The sequence below is a fragment of the Cygnus olor genome, chromosome 4 (assembly GCF_009769625.2).
Source record: "Cygnus olor isolate bCygOlo1 chromosome 4, bCygOlo1.pri.v2, whole genome shotgun sequence".
NCBI classification, from domain to species: Eukaryota; Metazoa; Chordata; class Aves; order Anseriformes; family Anatidae; genus Cygnus; species Cygnus olor.
In genome coordinates, this window is record NC_049172.1 from 70,942,869 (window position 1) to 70,965,985 (window position 23,117).

Sequence of the window (23,117 nt, forward strand, 5' to 3'; positions counted from 1 at the left end):
AGACAAAAAGCAATACTCTATGGACCAAATCAATCAAAATAAAATCTTATAAAGCTACTCACTGGGGTGTGTCCTATATTTAAAATTCTCAGACTTCAGAATTGTCAGTTGAAATGACCAGTAAATAAGTGTTATTAAATTCACTTTTACAGAACACTTAAAACATGTCTTGTAATAAAATCTTTAGTGGTGGGAAAGAAGGAAAGACAAGTTACAACCATATGGTATGCTAAGTCCAAGAAGAAAGTTTAATAATATGTTGCTATGTTGTGGTCCAGACTAGCTGATACGTAGTTCCTAACTATATCTCAATTATAAACTTAAATCATCTCACTTAAGATGCACTTAAGTTTTTAAATCATGGGAAAGCACCATGTCAGAAATTATAAAGGAGCTGATTATACTCAGTATTAATTAGATATAACCTCAAACCAGCACTGAGACGTTGAGCCTTGAATATACCTTGACAGTGCTTTATTCTTTATCTAGAATTGTTATTATTAAATATCTCTGATTTGGTGAAATGTTTTCGGCCTCCTTCAAGATTTTTAATTAGATCTACAACACAGAAGTTGAAACACAGCTCTTTTGGGAAGCATTTTGGGGGCAGTAGTCTTTTCAAAGTTTAAAATCAGAGGTTCCTCCAATGCAGTCTGCAGCTCTGTCATACTAAGAGCTATCTTAAGTAGTTCAGTAGGGGAATTTTTCCTTAAATTTTCAAGGGAAATTTGCAATCTCTGTTACCTGAAAAAATGAAAATCCAAATGCTTCTATTTGCCTTCTGTTCCCCACCAAAAGAAGCAACAACAAACCTCCATTACATTAATAACTTTCCCAAATCAGGAAAAGAGGGAAAAAAGAAGAAAAGAGGAAAGAAACTCCACTGTTTTCCACATGTCCTGACAGCAGCACCTGTTATACAACCGTCTCTGTGAGGAGAGCTGGCTCATAGCAAAACACCCATCCACAGCCCTGGTGGTTGGCACAGTTTGGTCACCTGTGTGGGGAAGAGAAGGAAACCTCACAGAGGGGATCTCCTCCGCAGGCACCCTCTCCAGTTTGGTAGCAAAAGGCCACAAAAATTCGGTGTTTTTTTTTGTTTTGTTTTGTTTGTTTGTTTGTTTTTGGAGTGAGGGTCAAATCCTGCCTCCTCCAGGTCCCACGCTGGGTGGGGAAGGGGTGCTGCCACCCCTCACCTCAGGGCCCTGAGGCTCCTCAAGCCGGAAGGGACGCGGCAGCGGCAGGCCTGTAGGCCTCGACCCAGGGTGGCAAGGAGGGACAGCGTCTGCTTCAACCACCTGCTCCCTGCTGGCCCCTCCTGCCCCTCTGCTGCATGGCTGTCCGAGTCTTTTGCAATGCCTGCTTCTGCGAGCCCCGCAAGGCCACCCCACGGTTCCTCTTCACCAGCTGCGGCCATGTTATCTGTGAGCTCTGCTTCCAGAAAGGTAATGGCTGCCACAGGCTGGGATCCCTGCTTCAGCTCATCAGGCAGTGCTGGCATGCCTTGGCCATTAGCACTTCCTACTCACTATGGAAAAAAGAAAGGCCTTTCATTTTGTTGACCTAATGTTATGGATAAACCTTTTCAATTGTTTTTCTTTAAATAGTAAAAGCAACCTGTGAATGCTTCCAGATGAATCTGGCTGGAGCAGTCGGATTTTGAGAACAAACCTTGGATGCTGAAAACTGGAAGCTTTATTAAAAGTTGAGTCCCGATGCTTATGATCCATGTCTGCATTGTAAAAAACAAAATAAAAAAGTGAACGAGCAATTTGCAAAACATAGGATTTATATTTTGAGCACAGATTTTGATATTAGTCTGAAGACATTTTGAATATCAGTATTGCTACCAAAACACTAGAAAAATTCATTAGGGTTAGAAGGATTGTATGTGATATTTTGATGCTTTTATGTGTTTTATGCAATTCCTGAGCCATATTCTGGGACTTCTGTGATTTTCTTACATGAGGATCTGTGGAAAAAACATAGGGGAATACAGCAGTTTCTTGTCAAAAGAAAAAATAGCAGGCAAGCATTAATGCTTTTCCATTTGAGATCATGTTAAATGCCCTGCTTTTGGTAACTGCACACTGAAAAAGTGATACATCTATATTTCAGAATTAAAAACAAATCTTTTAACTAAATGTTTTTGCACTTTTGCTGTAGAGGAAAGAGGATCATAAAAAGCCATCTCTAAATACAATTTGCAGACTCCTAGAGCATGAACCACTGTTTTCCTTTTGGTTGTTAATATCCTTTAGCAAAAAAAATCCCCGAGAAACTATTTTTTCTGTGAACTCAATAATAATGATAATGAAATGTATTTCCTCTTTAAAGATGTTTATGAACATTGATCTTTAGAACCCTTAGAAAGAGAGCATAAAATAAAATTATCAGATTTATTGCAGCCATATGCATTTACGAGAAATAGTTGCTAATATATTTGCAAATAATCAAAGAGATTTAAAAAATGATGAAGTCTTAAAAAGTGAGGTGATTAATTTTTTCACTAGAAAAAATCACAAGGTAAGATTATTAATTCTTTGAAGGTAAAGTTTCACATATTTTATTGAGAGAGCAAGACAGTCCCAAACTAAAAAAAGTCATATATCTGGTTGGCTCTAACTCATTAGTGCTCTTAAGCATGCATTTAATTAAACCAGGCAAGTAGTCCTATTTAAATCAAAGGAACTAAAAGTCACCTGCATTCAGTGACACTAATGATATTCATTAAATCATTTACATGAATACTTACTTGCAGAATTAAGACCAGATGACATTCACACACATTTTTCCTGTGCAACTGTGCGCTAGTCGTTGTAGAATCGAATTCTTTATTCATGTTTATTTGCATTTCTTATATCACTTTCACATTCCTTCAATAAGCTCCAAACAAAGGTTTCAAATTCTAGGCATCATATTCTATTAAAAATGTATTCAATAGCTATTCTGTTTGATGTACGTTTTAACTGTGTCTTTACCTTACAGGCAAAAAAGATGAATGTTTGATCTGCAGAACTCCTTGTCGTACAATATTCCTTTCAAAAGAGGTAAATGAAGCTTTAGTACTATTGTGTTACAGTAATCTGTGGTTTGCTTAACAGCTAAATTATTTGCATTACAAAATACTTCCCATTTGTTTGCCCACTGTGGCTTGAATTTACTGATGATAGTTTGGTAGACTTAGATACTTTTCACTATCGAGTTTTTAGCTTTACAGGTTTTCAAAGGAAAGCTTGTGTAGACTCGTAATTTACGCCCTCTTAGTCTTCTGCACTGTAAATCACTCTGACCTTTTCAAGGAATATAAGTGGCTTCCGTGTAACATGAGTGACTACTGTCAAAATGTGGAAAATGTTGTTTGTACATCAGAGAAAGTGGACTGCAATGAATTAACTTATGTAATGGACTGAAGCAAAAATCTGCGTGGGGGCCCATCAATGTTTTCAAGTGTGTCGGTCTTTTTTCTAAATTTTCTCTTTTGCTTGTTTTCCTTATGGCCATGTGATTGAGAGATGATCTGGAGTATTTATAGAAATTCTTGTTATTTACTAGAGAATGAATAGCTTTTAGTTCTTTTTCTTAGGCGATCATTAAAAAGATTTAATTTTCTCATTTTTCCCAGGAACCATCTTCTCCTTATCTGATTTCGTAAATGGGCTTTGAAAACAGTTATATTTTCCTAGACTGACACCTGCCTAAGAGACAAATCTATCTTACAAGGGTAGAAGAGAAGTACTCAGAGCATTCAGTACAGATAAAACATCAGTCATACAAGGCTATAAGGCAATCATGCATATGAACTGGAGGATAATTTGGGACTAACCCTGAAGAGGTGACCTTAGAGAAGGGCATGATTCCTCTAGCTGTGTTCAAAACTGAGTTGGTGTACATCTAAATACATATGCTACATTACATGCTTTATATAAAGAAAATTAAAATACTGTTACACTGTATTTCACATCTGTAAACAAAGAACTTTGCAGAACTGAGACGGGGTGAAGAAGACAATTCTATCTAGAAGTAAAACATTACAACAAAACAGTAAAATGCTAATGTAATAAAAAGGAACAATGAACATTGCAATCAAATAAAACAAACAAAAAAACCTTCATAGAACCTCTAAAGGAACTATTTTAATTATCTTTCAGTATCAGCCTACTCCAGTGTAAGTTTCATTATCAATTTCAGTCACAGGGTTGACTGAAACACAATTTAGGTTGTCAGGAGCCTCAGGAGGTCATCTTGTCCAGCCCCTTGCTCAAAACAAAGCTAACTTCTAGGTTAGATCAGTCTTAAATTGCAGCATATCAAGAGAGCTTGATAATTTAGTTCAAAAATACTGAAGGAATTTAAAATTGCAATGGTTGTGATACTAACAAAAAAATTAGATGTTTCATTAGAACCTGCCATTGCTCTGGAGGGCTGGAAGGAAGCAAATTATCATATTCTTTAAAAAAGACATTAATGATGATTACTTAGCCTTGATTAAGAACAGATAAAATGATTGGAATGTTAATTAAAGATGCATAGAAAAAAAGTCATATGGCTCTATAATTCAGGAACCTGAGTGGAAATATACCTGGTAACTTTTATGAGCTTGATGCCATGGCAGAATTCCCAATGAGTAGGAGGTCCTGCAAATGTGTTACAACTCCTTATTAAATTGTATATTGGGGTAATCAACAACTACACATTAAATATTCTCATCTTTACATTAATGCATACTTGTCACCTTTATATTTTCCTTCCTTGTCCTATGGTCCCCACTTGCTTTTTCCCAGAGGATGGTTCAGTGTTCTGATAAATCAGAATCTCACTGTTCATTATTTCAGAATACCATGTTAACATCTGCTACTCCTCCATGCAAATAAAATCTAAACAGTTTTCTACAATCCTTTATTTTAAAGAGTTTATAAATCAGCAATGAAGCTCATGGGGTTTTTATTTCCTTCAGGATCTAATAGGGACTCAAAACCAAGGTCGTTGCTTTGTTAGGACTCTGAATAACTTTCTAGAGATGCCTCCTATGAACACATTTTAAAGACACCAAAATTTTGTCTTGCTTGTATTTTCTTTACTCGTATGCCATAGTTTAGAGTGTGCTATTGGTCTATCTGCTTTTCTCTTTCTCAGCGAGCCAATTCACCCTTTTGGAACCTTTTGAAAGCTTTGGCTAATGTCAACTAAATTCAAAGAGCAGAGAAAGTTTCAAATACAGTTAAATTTCTCCTGTGAGTTCTATGAAAATTGGTAGCTGGGCAAAGCAAAGAAAGCAGTGTAGTTCTCATGGTGAGAGAAATGCAAAATCAACTCATCAGTAAGCAGAAGGGCATTTGGCAGCCACACGTACAGTAACCAACAGTGTGCAACACAGAGTAACCAACAGTGTGTGCCATTGCTGCTCAGCTGGATTGCTGTACATGACATAGAAGTAGCTGATATCAAAATATGAGGAACAAAAGATATAAATCTGCTGCAAATGTGGGTTATTAATTTAGCCCCTCACATAATTATTTTTCATATATGTGAGTATCAACTTTCTTTTGCTATCAAAAATATAAAATAAAAGTACACATTAAAAATAGATTTGGGAAATGAAGCTGTTACATAGTCATGGTTATTTGACTTTACACTACTATTATACTACTTCTGGAGTAAATAAAAGTATTGTCTCTCGACGGGTTTGTTCATTTCTAAATAGAGCAAAGCCTAATTCTTTTTAATTTCAATGTAATTTTTTTTTTATTTAAGTAATAGAGCTTAACTTTCTAATTTCTTGGTAGCTTAGAAGAACTGCAGTTTCATTCATAGGTGGTCAGCTTCTTCTTTACTTAAATAATTCACCTTTCTTTCATTTTTCAAAATTTTAAACTTTCTAGGATTCCTTGGAACTTCTAGTATTAGTTTGCATTTTGCCTGCAGCAGTTTCGGTTCTGTTTTTGTATTGGCTTTTAAAAGGTTGTTCCTTACATGAAGGGTGTCTATTTTCTGGTACAGTCCTGCCTCATCATCTAAGTACGTTGGGATTGTTTTTGCCTTTTTAGATTCCTCATTTTCCTCATTTTGTTACAGTAGAAATCTTGTAAGGTTCTCCCATGAAGAATCTTGAAATGTGATCACTGATTACTATCACTCTGTAATATTTTAACTTAGTACTATAACTAGCATAAGTATGTTGAGGGAGTAATTTATTTGTATTTTCTTATGACTAAATTAAGTCAGACCTATTCTGGATTAAAGCAACAGTTAACTAGCTACATTGCTTTACAGGTTTGAATAGATGTCCAAATGTCACTATCAATTTTAAATTCACTTTGCATTTTGTAGCATTTCTCTCTCAGCACAAATAAAAAATATATCTTTATTACAGTGATAGCTTAGCTACAGAACACTTTCTCTCCATTTTTTTTAAACACAAGTGCATTTTTTTTAAAATGCAAATTGCCATTTGCAAAGCCATACCATGTTCTCTGAATAAAGCCTCAATCAGAAAATATCTGATAAATTCAACTGTCATTGTAGGGCTTTTTTTCTTATGCTAGGATGGCATTCTTCCGCCTGACAGGCAGGAGAGAGAAAGGGCCATTTCAAAAAAGGCCTTTGAGCCAAAACCAATGATAAGGTGTATCCATGTGGCTAGGGATGGAGAGAGCCAAAAAGCCCAGAAAGGGGCTGCAGGAAACCTGACTGTTGGTCTGAGGGCAGTGTCTCCTGCAGGGCAGCACAACATCTTCCTTGAATGTCTTCTGCGAATTGTTACTGTCTTTCTTACAATAAATGTATTTGTGTTTAATATAGTTAAACAAAAGCACAAAGCTTTCCAGATATTTAATACAGGAAATAAAACTGAACTTGTTTTCAGTTTCCATATTATCCTACTCCTGGTCTGTCCATTTTTGATTTATGTACATCATTCAATTTAAGGAACACTTCACAAAATGCTTTGTTTAATATAGCTTGCAAAAAAAAAAAAGTACTAACCTTGGTATACTTTCTTTTCCTGCTAGACAAATCCTGATATTCAGTCACTGTTCATGGGAATAGATACATTATGCAAGAAATATTCAAAAGAAATAACACAGGTGAATCACTCTTAAAACATTTTTACTATATAAAATAATCAGAAACTTCTACTGATTTTTATGTATGTGTGGAAAAATGTGTGAATGAATGTTTGAAAATGAATGTATGATTGTTACTGTCTTCGCTTCTTTAATTTCACAGTTTCAAAGTTCTTAGGAAGCATAAATTATTCATCATGTTCTCTGCTTATGTTTTCAAACTTTCTCTGAGGACCACTAGTTCTGGTTATTTCAGTGGTGTAGAATCACTTTCAATGCCATGAAATGAAAAATTAGATCTGCCAGAATCTTAAACAGGCACAGACAATATACAGTAATTATGGCAATAAAAAGTTACACAGTGAAAACCTGAGCTAGCTAAAGCCCTGAAATGAATGCTCCCTCCTTTTTTTTTTTTTCCTTCTTTTTTTCTTTAAAAAAAAAAGAAAAAAAGGAAATAGTGAGAGAGTAAACAAAGATTCCTGATCTCAAAAGCTAGGTTTTATTAAAAATAATAACAATATAATTCCTAAAATGTGAAAACAAACCCTGATCTGCCTTCTTAGACGGATACAATAAAAGATTTCAAGGTAAATTTTCTCCCTGCCTTCATTAAACTCTGGACAGGTTCCTTTCTTTCACTCTTAGTTTCCAGTCCATGAACTTTAGTAATTCTCTGGGTTAAACAAATACATAGAAACTCCAACTGTCTTCTCATTTTCTCTATCTCTTCAGCTTGGCTTTGCAACTGGTTCTCATCCTTGTCCCTCTTATTGAACATTTCAGTGGCAGCCTCAACCACTCTAGGCTGAACTGTAAGTAGTATATCCTTCCTCAACTGAGCTGCAGCCTCCATTTATTTTCACCTCCTTTGTGCTGGTACTTGTTTGGTCTTGTGGTGAGCTTGCTGATCCAGTAGAAAATTAACAAAGTAAAGATCACCTCTTTCCTTCATCTTAGGAATCTCCTCATTGACAATGGTGATTGTAGGGTTCATATCTGCTCTATTCTGACTTCTCCAAAGTTGAGCATGGTCCCTTTCCCCAACAATCATCTTCTGAAGATCCATAGCTGACACAAAGGTAAATGAGATGCCTTCCTGGGTCCTTTCAGACACACACTTTTTAGCAACATTTACAAAGATGAGCAGTTATTATGTAAACTGAACAAATTCAGACAGCTATCTCGCCAATCACACCTGAATATAAACTTCTGTAATGTGCCAAAGAAAGGAAAAGTAGGACATGATACCAAAAGTCTAAGGTGGGTTTTCTGTAGCTTGAGTTAACCCTTAGGAAACAGGGAAATGTAAAATCTGGAAAGCATTAAGAAATGGCCAGAACTTCCACCAGCATCAAAGGACTTTAAGAAAAATCTTGTTCTATGTTAGGACAAAGGTTTATCTAACGTAATATTTTTGTCACAGCAGCCGGTGCTTAGGAAAGCATATGAGAGCAAGACTGCTGTGCAGTGATAAGTCTTCAGAACAGGATCCTACTGTTTAACTGTTTGTTGCAAAGGGATTTCTCAAGGTGGCATGATGCCATTGCATTCAAAAGCTTTTGGTGGATATTTTTCTCCATGTGACTGTCAAGTTGTTTTCTGAATATTTAGCATTTATCACCTAATATGGAAAGGAGGTTCACAGGTTACACACTTTGTGATGATCATTTCATTTTTTCAGGTTTTAGCTTGCTACTTGTTAGTTTTGTTTGATTTCTTGCATCCCATGCAAGAAGAAAAAGCAACTGCTCCTATGTACTGTGTGCTGTTCATTAGTTTTAGACTGCTAACACATCCCTTCTTCAGCTGTCTCTTTTTCAGACATGAAGACTCATAATCCATGCAGTCATTCTTTGTACTGATGCTATTAAATACCTCTGATTAATCTGAACTGTTTCCAGATGTACTATATCTTTTCTGAGATGTTAAGAAGACTCAGAATACAGTGTCATAGTGCATGCTTACAGTGAAATAATGATGTTGCCTATTCTATTCCTTTTTTAACCACTCCTAAGATCTGGTTTCCTTTTTTGACAGATACTGAGCGCTGAACTGACATTTTCAGAGATCGCTCTTTTATATACCCAAGAACCCATTTCTAGGTGGTGGGAGCCAGCTCACAGCCCATTACTTTATGAATAAATGTAGATATTTTTGTTCTGCTCTGTATATCACTTCTCACTATCTAGACTGTACTGCAGTTACTCAGCCATTCAGTCTCATAAAATTGCTCTGAATTTCTTTACTGCATGAACTTAATTTCATTAACATGATTAATGTAGTATCATCAGCAAACTTTGCTATTATAATATTAATAATAGCTTTGCTAGTCACCTTCTTCTGGAGGTCATGTATAAACATGCTGAACAGCACTGGTCCCAGTCTGGGTATTTGTGGAAATTCTCTGATGATCTCCTTCAGCTGTGTTAAACCAGTGTTTTACTTGCCAGGACAGGATGTTGGGAATTCTTATTGTTCCTTTTTGGCTGTTTCTTCTATCAGTTCTTCTGAAGACACTTCTGATCTTTTGATGAGTATCGAATGGAAATCTCCCAGACTCTTCTACAGTCAAGCAGAAGTAACCATTTCAGTTAGCAATTCCACTGTGGGTTTATCTTCTCTGAGTATTTCTTTTTGGTTGCCTTTGGACCTACACATTTTCTGGCATTTTTCTTACTCCTAAGAGGTCAGAAGAAAGATTTATTAGTAAGTTTCTGCCTATTGTAATTTGTTCATCAAACTCTTGTCTTGCTTACCTTTTTTCTTTTTACTTTTAACCTGTAATAGTTTATGATCCTCATTTGGACACAACAAGAAGTGCTTACACACCACCAGACAGTGTGTCTAACAATTAGTTTTTTAATTAACAAGATATTTTACAAGGCAAGTTATAATTGCCAGTAAGATGCATTACTTTTTATGTTGCCATTAATTTTGTGTATTTGCTTAACATTAGTGACTAAGAAACGTTTCAGGTAAACTGCCTTTCCAATTTCTTTACCTTATTATTGAACAGTGTTAAAATACACATTCAGTGAAATAAATCTACCACTAGGTCATACTAAATTAATTAATATTTATAAAGCTTTCCGTGTCAGTGATAATAACTTGGACTTGGAATGCTTTTTTGGAAGAGGTTTTAAAGAGTTATATAAAGGAAATGTTAAATACTTATTGAAATATAGAAAAATGTGTGCTGTGAAGTAGTTCTTCTCCACTACTTTTTTTTTGCTGAAGTTACATGAATGTAATTAGACAAAGCCTGATATAACCGTATAACTAAACATTTTACTTTTAGATTTCAGAATTTCAAGAAAAAAATCGTGAACATTTATTAGCATACCACAGAAAAAAGGTAAAACTAATTGTGATTTTTATTTTTTTTTTGTTGGCTATGTTTGCCTTATTACTTTGGTTAAGTTTTAGAAAATACATTCACCTTTTATTGAAATACTTAGAATTGTTTATCAGGCTTGTCACCTTTCTGTCATTATAAATATCAGTTTTTAATTGTTTAAAATATGTGAGGACTTTATTAATTATAGTTTGATAAGATGGCTGCTAGTTGTGGGGTGACTGAGATTAAATGAGGAGTCAAAAAATCGGGAGGGAAGAAACTAACTCACTGTATGGAGGAGAAAGTGAAAGAGGCAGGGAGAGATTGCTACAAAGATGATAAGCCTAAAGAAAAAGAAGTCTAGGGCTGACAAACTAAATGAAAAGCTTGAACAGTATGAAAGAAGATTAAAGACTAGTACCCTGAATCAGGGATAGTTTGGCAGGGAGAGAAATAGAATATATCAGCCTCAGGAACAGGTACTGAATTCGTGTCTATGTCTCTTGCTTTGCAGGTTGGAAAGAAATCCAACATTTCTTTTTGATTTCTGAGCTAATTCCAAATATTTGCGAAAATAGGTGGCTGTTTCATTTATTTCTAAGGGCATGGCCAGCTATCTTACTAAGAGCTACTTGACAGTACTGGTGGATCAACACATCAGTAGGGGCCCTAAGTATGAAATGATAGAGGCAAACTCATATAGCTGGGCAACTGGCCGTTTCTTGTGTGAGAAGAGCATATGATATGGTCCCCATGGACAGAAGAGCTTGTAAACTTAAGTGCTTTCTGGTCCATTCTCCCCTTGTTTCATGATGGTGTTTTGAGATCAGTCCTGGTGTACTGTGGAGTGGGTGTTTCTTTCAAGATCCAGTCCTGCTTTCAAGGGCAGGCCATGGAGGAATCCTGACTTTATGGTCCCTTATAACCTATTATACTGACTCCAGATGGTAAAGCTCAGACCTATAGACAAAATAAAATAAAGCTCTTACTAGATTTCTACATAAATTAAAATGATATCTCCAAGGAATCTTTGAAGATTTTTTAATGCTTTTTTATGATTACTTTCTCAGTTAATTGCTGTTAAGATACTCATTCACCAGTGGTTGTAAAGCACCAAAGAAGATTGCTTGACCTAAAGAAGATGTTCAGGTGCCAGGGTAGAGACAGCTGAAAGTTTGGCTGGTTGCTATTTCAATGGCACACTGTTTAGGGTGCTTTTGTTGTTGTTTTGTCCATTTCATTTAATTATTTTAAAACTACTTTCATTGTTTCTGGGTGAGAAGAGGCTGATTGTCTTAAACATCCTATCTGAAGCAATGGCTAGCATTGGTGAAGCTGTTTTGGTGGAGAAATGGTTTGACAGTGAGGGTGAGGTGAGCAAGGATTAGAAGAATTTCCCTTTGTGATCATACACCCATCCCCTTTCTACGAATTTCAGTTAGCAATGCTCCCTCTTTCAGGGCTACTGATGGGGAGTCTGAAGTGGTTAGGGAAGGGTAGATCACAGCTGGCAGAGGCACTTGGGATGGCAGAGTAGGAATAGACGCTCACACTCAGGTTTATAATCTCCATTGAGGCTTCCTGACACTGGCTTTGAGATGAGGTGAGTGGGAAAAAGATGGAGCAAGAATGATTTACAGCATTAACAGTTTGGTAAACGGCAATGACTCCTGGGAAACTAATGAAGCACGTCTCCCCTTTGACACAAGTGATTCTTCCTGCCACCCTCCTCTCCATGGGCCTTGGCCTCTGGGAAAGGCAGAGTACCAATTGCCAACAGGTTTGATGACCTTGATAAAAGCTTTGTTGCTGTTCCTGTGAGTTTCAGATACTGGGGTGCAGATGATGGCATGTGGTGTGGATACTCGATGTCCGTATTCCTGACAAGTCTAGCCCCCGTGTTCTGCAAGAACTGAGAAATACTAAAAAGCACATAGCTGTTCACTTTAAGACATTTTATTATTAAAATGATGCAGTCCTAGAGACTGGTATGGTAAAGCACATTCTTTCTGACATCTGTACTGGTCACTCTCTTAATCAAACCTAACTTTCATTAGAAAAAAAGAAAGAATATATATATGTGTAAACCAAACAGATCCTACATATGTTAGATTTTTATCTTTGATCTGTTGTGCAGTTTCACACCTGCAAAAGCACATAATATCTCCCACAAACAGTGTGATCTTATAAAGGAGGAAATGTTTTAAAAGAATTAAAAAAAATATTGTGAAGGCAGGAAAATTTAACAAGAAAATGTATAACTTGTCTTCAAATCAAAATATAATAGTGTGAAGTAGCAGAGATCTGAAGTCACACAGGAAATTGAGGATAAAATGCAAATGCAGTATGGAGGCTATTGAATAAATTTTTACATCCTGCATAAAAATTATGTATGATCATGTAATGCATAACTGTAAAAAATGCACATACTAGGGAGTTAGCCTAATATTCTTTGGACTCTTTAATTTTGCAATCTGGTAACCTTCTTTAATTTAATTATTTTTTGGTTGTGTCTATAAAATAATAGGAAATACTCTTCACATAATCTTACTACAAATAGATACTGCTAAGAACTGAATACATTTTGAATCTGTAATGGGAAATATGGGTATACGGTATTTGGTGTTTTGGAAATATTGTTATTAATATCTTTTCCAGGTGATTACATACTAAATGCACTAAAACTTTTGTGTCTTCAATGGTTCTATGATTATATGATTCTAGGTTGGAAAAGACCTTCAAGATCTCCAAGTCTAACCATCATCCTGACCTACCAAGTCCCAGCACCAAACCATGACCCTCAGTGCCATGTCCACACACCTCCTAAATACCTCCAGGGATGGGAACTCCACCACTTCCCTGGGCAGCCCATCCCAATTCTTCCTTCTTTGTGAAGAAATTCTTCCTAATGTCCAGTCTTAACCCCCCCCCCCCGGTGCAACTTGAGGCCATTTCCTCATGTCCTATCACTTGTTACCTGAGGAAAGAGACTGACACTGTCCTCACTGCAGCCTCCGTTCAGGTAGCTGTAGAGAGAAATGAGGTTTTACCTCAGCTTCCTCTTCTCCATATTGAACAACCCCAGTTCCCTCAGTCACTCCTCCTAGATCTTATTTTCCAGTCTCTTCACCAGCTTTGTTGCTCCCTGTTGCTCTTTGCTGTATTCCAGCAACTCAGTATCCTTCTTGTAGCGAGGGGCCCAAAAGTGAACACAATATTCAAGGTGCTTTTTCACCAAAGGGACAAACACTTTCCTAGTCCTGATAGCCATGCTATTTCTGATGCAAGCCAGGATGCCCTTGGCCTTGATGACCACCTGGACACAGTGATGGACATGCTGTTGAGCAGCAGCCCCAGGTCCTTTACTGATGGGCAGCTTTCCAGCCATTCTTCCCCAAGCCTATACCACTGCAGAGGGTCGTTATGACACAAGTGCCAACCCATCATTTAGCCTTGTTGAATATCATGCGTTTGGACTCAGCCCATCGAGCTAACTTACCCAGATCCCTCTACACAGCTTTTCTATCCTCAGGTAGATCAACACTCCTGCCTAACTTGGTACCATGTGCAGACTTGGAGGTTGCACTCAATTCTCTCATCCAGATCATTGATAAAAGTATTAAACAAAACTGACCCCAAGAATGAGCCCTGGGGGATGCCACTGGTGACCGGTCACCAACTGAGTTGAGCTGCATTAGCCATGACTCTTTGGCCCAGCCGTCCAGTCAGTTCTTTCCCCAGTCAACTGTACATCTGTCCAGACTCTGAGCAGCCAGGTTCTCCAGGAGAATACAGTAGGAGACAGTGTCAAATGCTTTACTAAAATTGAGGTAAACAATATCTGCAGCCTTTACTTCCTCTACTAAGCAGGTCATCTTGTCATAGAAGAAGATCAGGTTAGTCAGGCATGACCTACCTTTCATAAACACTCGCTGGCTGCTTCTGATCACTTGTATGTGTCTTATGATGGCACACAAGATGATCTGCTCCATCACCTGCTGTGGGACTGAGGTCAGGCTGACAGGCCTGTAATTCTCTGGATCCTCCTTCCTGCCCCTCTTGTAGATTGGAGTCACGTTTGTCAACCTACAGTCAACTGGGACCTCCCTGGTTAGCCAAGACTGCTAGTAAATTATTGAAAGTGGTTTAGTGAGCATAGCATATCAGATATGGAAGAGAGAAAGAAAAATAGAAGTAAACTATTTTAAGCACTTTTCTTGGTATTCATTTATCCAGTATTACACTTTTTAAGAAAAGATAATCAAACTAAGTCTGTAGCTGCTAAAAAGCAGCTTATCTTTTTCAGACTGGCTGGTTAATATATCCATGTAACAGCTACAATCTTACCCCATTGTACCTAGTAAGTCTGGAATAGCAATTATACCTAGGATTAAAAGCAATAAAACACAACCTTTCAACACTTTAGAATGCTAGTTTTATGAAAATGAAGTTGTATATCATAAAAAGAGAGCTTGTTTAAATCTTTATGTCACAGAGAATAAAGCTGGAAGAATCTCTCAGGAAAGCAACACAACAAATGCATCAGATACAATGGTAAGAGGTTTAATGCAGTGAAAGTAAATGACAAATATTCTTTGTAGTCAGACTACAGTAGATTTCACTGTTAAACAATAAAAAATTGCTTTGTTTGCCTTTCTCTTATATATCATGTTGTATAAATAGAAGAATAATATTTTTGCAGAGGTGAATGAGCAATGATTTCTGTCATCAGGTTCATTTTCTTCACATTAATCAAGCCTGTCAGGAAGGAATCCTTTCAAATCAGTAGCTACTCTAAAAAACTTCAAAAACTACTGGAAAATTACTTGACAGGCTTTGTTTGCTTTAGAGTTCTTGGTGTTTAGTTACAATGTTGTACTCCCTGTAGATCCATCTTCTTCAGAGGAGCCCCTTTCCATAACGTCACTTTTATGAATACCAGTGAATAAGGATCCTGAAATCTCCTTGACAAGACAGTTCACGAAACCAGCAATTTAATTGCAAAATATATATTTTTTTTTGTTTAGGCTTTCTTTTGACTATGACATGCAAATAGTACTGCATTATGCTCTCTTATGGTGCTTTGATGTAATGTAACTGAGAGAAACACAGTTTAAAGTAACTAGGTATGTGGTGGATTATCATAGTCTATATGTTTTTATCCACTCTCTCATTTTCCTTGTCTGCATCTCAAATAAACAGCACCTTGGTTATACCAACTACAGAATTCTTACTGGATTTCAGACTTTCACAGAATTCTACCAAAACAGTGTGACCTAGGGGTTCTCCTTGCATGGACAGTAGACATGTTCTTCCTATTTATGGTTATTGGGAAAATCTCCATTTTACATAGCTGTTGGTGAATAACATAAGTGTGCCAACATTCCCTTTGAAAACTAGATTTTTTAAAGTTGGGGAAATATATACATCACAGTGAAGATTTTTGTCACAACTGTAGTAAATATCTGTTGTAAATATCTGCTTTACTATCTGTTGTTCCATAAAATCGCCATGTTGTTCCATACAGTCTTGTTCCATGAAAAGCCATGTTATCTTAAATTGATATTGTTAGGCATGCAGTGACTTGATACAGACTAATAGAGAAGATGAATTTAATAGCTTCTCAAATGTATTGCTTATTTTGCTTCACGGCAAAGAGTGTTATGTTACTATGTAACTATTAATGGATAAAGTACTTTGATATTGACCAGTTAGAAAAATGAATTAACCAAAACAGCTCTCAATTTACATCCTTTTTTTTTTTTTTCCACTTTTAGTATGAAACCTCCTCAACAAACTACTCCACTGCCATTTTCCAGTACAAGTAGAAACCCACTTTCAGGTAAGAAGTGCTGGTTTAAGATATTAACTATGGAATACATATCACTGGATATAGCAATGTTCTAATATTAAATTTATTAATAACTTTAGTTCCTTCAAGAAGACCGAATGGCTACTCTTCATGTTCTCTTCAACCTAGTCATCCTTCCACTTCTGAAACGTAGGTGGAAATCAATTGATTGTCAATGAAAATCTTAACAATGACAACATACTAACACCTTATACACAAAGCCACTTCTTTTACAGTGAGTTTAAAATTATTTTTGCTTTTTTGTTTCTGTAAACTCTGTCAGCGTAAAAGAAGTGGGGATATCTACTCTAGTGTACATAACAGCTAGTTGTATAGATTGCCTTTGTGCTCACTAGAAAAAAAAATCTGAGACATGATGCACCTTATTCGAAAGATTTTCTGGATAGGTAGATTGATTAATTGGTGAGTAACTCTTCCCTTTAACTGTAGTGGAAATCTAAATGACTTGTACAGACAGCTATGTTTACATTGTAGTTGTCTAAAGTTAGATGGGATGAGCTCCTTTAAGGCATTCAATGCTCATAAAACGTTAAATAAATTAAACATGCAGCTTGCTGAAGCTAAGAGACTTCTTTTCCTGTGACTAATTTATTAAAAAAAAAACAAATCAGAACGCCCTTATTGTGTAGACAAGTGATAAATGTGTATATATTTATATGTAGATTTAAATATAAGGATAATGTTAATCATAAAAACAAAAAAGTTTTCTGTAAATGTTTAAATCAAAGCTCAGAATCAATTAATGTATTTTTCTTACCTCTAGAGGGTTTTGGAACATGTCTTATATACTTATATGTGTTATGTGTTAGACATTATGTTTTTGTATTGTTAGTCAAATATAACAAAAGAACATAACACAATGTTAGTCATTATAAAGAATTTCTTATTTTTAATTACAATGTCATACTTATTTTGACCTTTATTGTAAGAATGGAGTCAATGGAGATTGATCCTTTACCTTCGCCAATGAGGAAGGTAAGGTTTCTTTTGTATATATGTATGTTTTAAATATGTATTTACATGCTTTTGGATTCTCCAGTCCTTTTAATACTGTAGAAAAAGACCACCATTTCCCCCGTACCTCCAATTCAAACCAATTCTTATGTAAATGCTAATTTCAACTATGGCTGATGTTTAGAAGTCAGATAATCCCCAGAATGGAACAAAATGGAAAAAAAACTCAACACCATTTTCTAAAATTATATTCTCCACATGCCATATCACAGAATCACAGAATAGTTGAGGTTGTAAAGGACCTCTAGAGGTCATCTTGTCCAACCCCCATGTTCAAGCAGGGCCACCTAGACCCAGCTGTCCAGGACTATGTCCAGACAGCTTATACAGAGTTTTAACCTTCTGTTGGTAAATTAAATGACAAATTCTTGAAATCTCACAATGTTTTCATTATAAAAGTGTTGTAACAGTTTTCAAGAGAAATGTTACTAATAGATGAACTTGGTCTAGTGGAATGTGTCCCTGCCTATGGCAGGGGGGGTTGGAATTTGATGGTCTTTAAGGTCCCTTCCAACCCAAATAATTCTATGATTCTATGAAACGGATTTGGGATTAAATTTAATTGTTAATATGTTAAAGACTGGAAATGTTTGTAAGACCAGACCTCATGCAGATGGCTCCAGTGCAAATCTAAGCTAGCATCCCAGGATTTGCTTTATAACCTATGGATAAGTTATATCAATTATACCTATGAATATAGGTATAACCTATGGATTATTATGAGTTACTTATCTCATTTTAAAGTATATTCATTCCTCTTTCTCTTCCTTGACTATAAAGGGCATTTAAGGGTATCAGGCTAGATGTAGATGCCCTCATTTGAGATATCTGAAATTAAAGAGGTAAATCACTTGGCACCCTTGGCACTCTGATTTTCCAAGCATTCCTTAAATTCCATTTATGATGGATAAACGTGTTTTTAAAGCACATACTGTGATAGTCATTTTGTTTCACTTTTCATAAACATTTTGTTTGCTGCTTGACCAGGTGATCATGCTGCAGGCTTTGTACCTCGGCATTAACAAGTGTATTACTATCTTAATTACTAATAATTTATTACAGTAACTTAATTCTAAGGTTTTATTTCCTGGCATTTTAGTTCTATGAACAAACCTGGTTGTAGAGAATGGCAGAAATCTTCAGCTTTCTAGTCCTGAAAACTGTAAAACTGTTGCTTAAAATACCTTAATAATTAATGTACACTATAATTAATACTATACTATTCATTTAGCCTGAGACAGGGAGTGGTCCAATAAGATTATCGTTAATAACTCCACCTCAGGATGGACGTATGGGTATGTAAGACTAAAGTTTGTAACTGGAAAAAAAATGTATTTCTTTAAGAGAGTTAAAAAATTAAAATCCATACATTAGCAATTTACTGAGCAAACTTGAATTGTGTTGAGGTGTAAGGAATTTACCATATAGACATCAATCCAGCAGATGGGAAATAGTTAAAAATGAAGAATGAAATAAGTCTTCCTTACTTACCTACTTACCTACCCAGTTCTGGGAATAATTTCTTGTAACCAAAGTGATATTTGCTGAGCAACCATAGTCAACATTTGCAAAGAAAATACTGTATTGTTGTGTATGGTTGAAGAGAACATAGGTACTTGCAATACATGTTGGCCCTCCGCTAGCCTTCATGATTATACTGGTTTATAGCTACCAGAGGTTAACATTGTCCACAAAATCATGTTAAAAATCACTTGAGGAAAAGAGAGGAAACTAAATTTTCTAGGAAACTAGAAAAATATCTTGTAACAGAAATAAGGCAATTAATTTTAATTACATTAGAATTTCTTCAGGTGAGGTGATTTTTTTTTTAGGCATGATATCACTGTATTAGGGTAGAAGACATTTTATCTGCCTGTACTGCCTTTCGTTCCTTGGCTGTTGCAGAGCTTGGGTAACTCTTTGGCAGCCTTTGTGTAAATAAGACATGAATGGCAGCCTATTGAAAGTAGTGCGATTTCTTTGGGCATTGTTTATTTGTGAGGAGTTTCCCTGAATTTCCAGTGCTTTGCAGGTCTACCATTTATGTGTCCCTCCTATTCTAAGTTTTACATTCAGCATGCTTCTGTAGTAGTCTATTCTCAGGCACTCTTACAGCTGGCTCCAGTAGTTAAGAGCCACATATAGAACTTCTAGCACTCATATTTTCTCATGGTGTAAAAGGCCTGAAACAAGGATAAATGCAATTGCAATGCAGTTGTAATATAATTACAATGAAGGACTAAAAATTACTTTTTCTATATTGCATTTCATTTATATGTTCAGATCCTTCCTAAATGCATGTTTGCCTATTAACTTACTAATTTATTAATTAACAAGATATCCAGAGACTACATAATTTTTGCGTGTGTGTCTAAATATAAATAGATATTTAATTAGATAGTAAAATTATAAGACAGTTATGTGCTCAGCACATTTCAGAATCAACCCGGAAAGTTTTGCAGTGGATAAACTTCATGAATCAAAGCATACTTGCAAAAGTAAGGGCGAGTAGAAACAATGATGCAATGGTAAACTAAGGAAGGTTTCTTTATAGGAGATTAATGGGGCAAAAAGCAATAGCTGAAGAAGTGGAATACTTCAGAACTATTGTATTAATCTAATCAGTGAGAGAATGTGAAAGAAACCAACATATCTGTATTAAACTTGGAAAAGATTTGAAGGAATGGTGCAATATGATGTCTTTGTGATAGCTAAGTTCTATGTAGGGATTAATCTATTGCGACTAAAGACAGTTTTTCACCTTTACCATCACTGCAGTGCTGTTGAGTAGTTCTGATAGTTTTCACTTCTGCTGGAGCTTCTTCCAGCAAGAGGTACTGGAAGACAACGCATGCTTCAGTAATGCCTTGTTCGTGCTAAATCCCCTCCAAAACTGAATTATTTTTAGGGCTATTTTGATCATTTCTGAAGTGACACGTTGACTTCATTTAGTCAACCAATTCCTTATCTTTCATTTTCTATTGTATTTTTGCACCATTTTTCATTCTTAAATAAACTGATCATGAATTTGTGCCAGATAATGCTATTAAGGTATTAATCCTTGTTATCAAAGTGATCTCTAAAATAAAGTAGGTAATTAATTTTGGTCCTGTTTTCAAAAATGTAATTCTGACAGGTAGTGTATCCTACAGAAGTTCTCAGTCAGCTGGAATAGCATCAAGTCAAAATAAAGCAGGATCTACAAGGTAATTAAAAACCTTTTAAAGATGTTACAGTCTTTCATGAGATACTGAATTTGGACTCTCGCCTGGCCTTTATGAATCTGCACATTTAAAGGCTACATTCTATATCTGAAGAAATGTTACTGTGTAAGTTAGCTGTCACCTATATGAATTTGTTTATTGTTGGAAGGTTATATTTTGAAATTACTTTCTTAAAAATGTGCAGAGGTAATCTGAGTTTTTGTAACTGTGAACATATGCAGTCATGATACTTCTATACAAAGGGAGGTAATTTTATACTAAGGAAGTGGAACAGCCTCTCTGTAACTCTTCTGAAAGTCAAAAATGACAACATGGTATCTACACAACAGCTGTTCTCTGAATAACTTGAACATCCTTATGCTGTGTGTCACAGTTTTTCAGGTTTTCCATCTGAATAATGAAAATGTCTCAATTTGTGAGAACTGTTACCATCAAAAAAAGCTTAAAATGGTTTTCAGTAAAAAGTACTCTTGTAGTCTATAGTTATTAATCCCAGTATACTTCTCTAGCATAAATTTAATATTTATATAACATAATATTTCTTCTTTTCCATCACCGATTCTTGTTTTGTCCTGCTGCTTACAATAAGTAGAAAAACTATATAACTAAAAATCAGATAAGAACACAAAAAAATCAGATAGAACACAAGAAAGTATAGTATTTTTAATTAAAATGTGAAAAATATGAAGTTAAAGGGTTTTGAAATCTCTTGTTCTGAGAAAGGAGCATCAAATCTTATCCATGAATTAATTTCATTAATAGATCCACGCCTATAAGCCTACCACATAATGGATATTCACTTATATCACCATCTGGATCACAATGCAGTAGAAGGGGATTGTGGACTGCTTCTGATTTCAGAACCCCTCCATTGTATCCACTTACATCACCTTCCCCACAATCATCTGTAACAAGACATCCTATCACCATCTCTGGAATTCTACAAAGACAACACTTAGGCAAGTATATATTATCAAAAGCAAGTATATTTTATCAAATATCAACATTTAACATTTTTTCCTGAAAAACATCAGCATAACATATGTTTATTACTAATTTCCTGGAGAACAGTAAATAAGTATTTTAGTATGGTGTAATTTATTTCTTATTTACTGTTCTCCAGTAAATAATATAGTAGGATAACAGTAAATAAGAAACAAATTGCGCAAGACTAAAATTATATTTGAAAATTGGAAGTAGACTATCAGCAAAATATGAAAAAAAATTATATTTATGATCAGTGTTTAGCCTTAGCCCTTTGTTAAAATAAAGTATCTGCTGTGAAAATATGTTGTCGCTTCACCCCTCAATACTATTTTAAGAGGTTTAAATTTGATGATTTCCTTAATTGTTTTCTAGAAAAATAGCATTTCCTAAATAATTTGGCAAATATAATCTTGCAGCAAGTCTCAAGTAAAGAGCAGAGAAAAGAAAAGCATTAGTGGTAGAAGTGCAGTGACTCGGTAGTCACAGCAAAACAGATCATCAACGGGAATCAATATCTGAAAGTTACAGTAAAAAAAGGAATTACTCTAGGGTAATTGCAGCACAAAGCTAGCAAAAGTAATTACATAGAGACCAGCCTAAGAGGCGTGTAGGTAGGAGATTAATTTGGGCAGATTAATTATTTGTATTGCAAAGTTTACATCACAAGTGAAAACTTATTTACATTAATTCTTCTGTAAAGAATTTTTTAGTCTTAATTTGTAAATGTGACCTTTCTATTCCAGGAATAACAAATGCCAAGCAATTTTGAGCTCATAGATAAGCTGTTCTCTGGATATAAAGAAAAATCATGAAACCAAAATAAAGATGTTTCAAGAAATTCACTCATATTCAAATTATGAATGCCCATAGACAGTGAAAGTTTACCTCGTAATTGTTTTGAATCTGGAATTGCTGCATCTGAAATGAGCCTGTTAGGTTCTGTAAATAATGGAGTATAAATCTACATTAATAAAACAAGCAGCTATACGGAACTTTAGTATTGATTTTCTTTGAGCTGTATGTTTACCAGCTAATTGTGGTTCAGATGCAGAACAATAATATTTACTTTGGACATTCGCTTGTGTAGCTGAAGTTGAAATATGGCATATTTTCCTACAAAAAGAGAAATCTGGTTATATTAGTTACATAAAAAGGAGCATATTTAGATTCATAAAAAAACTGTATAAAAGTTCTCATGAAAATGTATGTTTTGTATTTTTAAATTTTGCTATTTTTTACTTTCCCTTTTCCTTGACTAAGTTCCAAAAATAATTTACATGAATAAAGTTTTCCTTTAGACTTATTAAAAATATTTATATTTGTATTTTTATTATAGGATCAGCTAATTTTGGAGGACATACATCAGAAAGATAAGCAAACATCTGTGATTTGTTTTGTTCGATAAGCGTCTGGAAAAACTGTGTACAGTCATTGGATATCAAAGTATTTGTAATTTCTATAAAATATCAAACTGGCATAAAATAGCTAACTATCCAGTATGAATAATGTATTTAAAACATTGCTGGTCTTGCTGATTACCATCTACAGTAACATTAAGCAAGAATACAAAAAGCTTTGGCTTTTTTTAGAAATTTTGGTTTAAAAATATTGTAAAA

At 35.3% G+C, this 23,117-nt stretch overlaps 1 protein-coding gene across 1 annotated transcript; it reads left to right on the forward strand.

The window, feature by feature from the left end:
* Positions 1-727: 727 nt before the first annotated feature.
* On the forward strand, positions 728-23,117 carry RNF212 (ring finger protein 212). Its single transcript, XM_040555504.1, has 12 exons — positions 728-1,445; positions 2,989-3,050; positions 7,011-7,085; positions 10,366-10,422; positions 14,900-14,958; positions 16,182-16,246; positions 16,336-16,405; positions 17,206-17,251; positions 18,522-18,585; positions 20,427-20,496; positions 21,277-21,473; positions 22,838-23,117. Exons 1-12 carry the CDS (start codon positions 1,334-1,336, stop codon positions 22,873-22,875), a joined length of 915 nt encoding a protein of 304 aa, XP_040411438.1. The 5' UTR covers positions 728-1,333; the 3' UTR covers positions 22,876-23,117.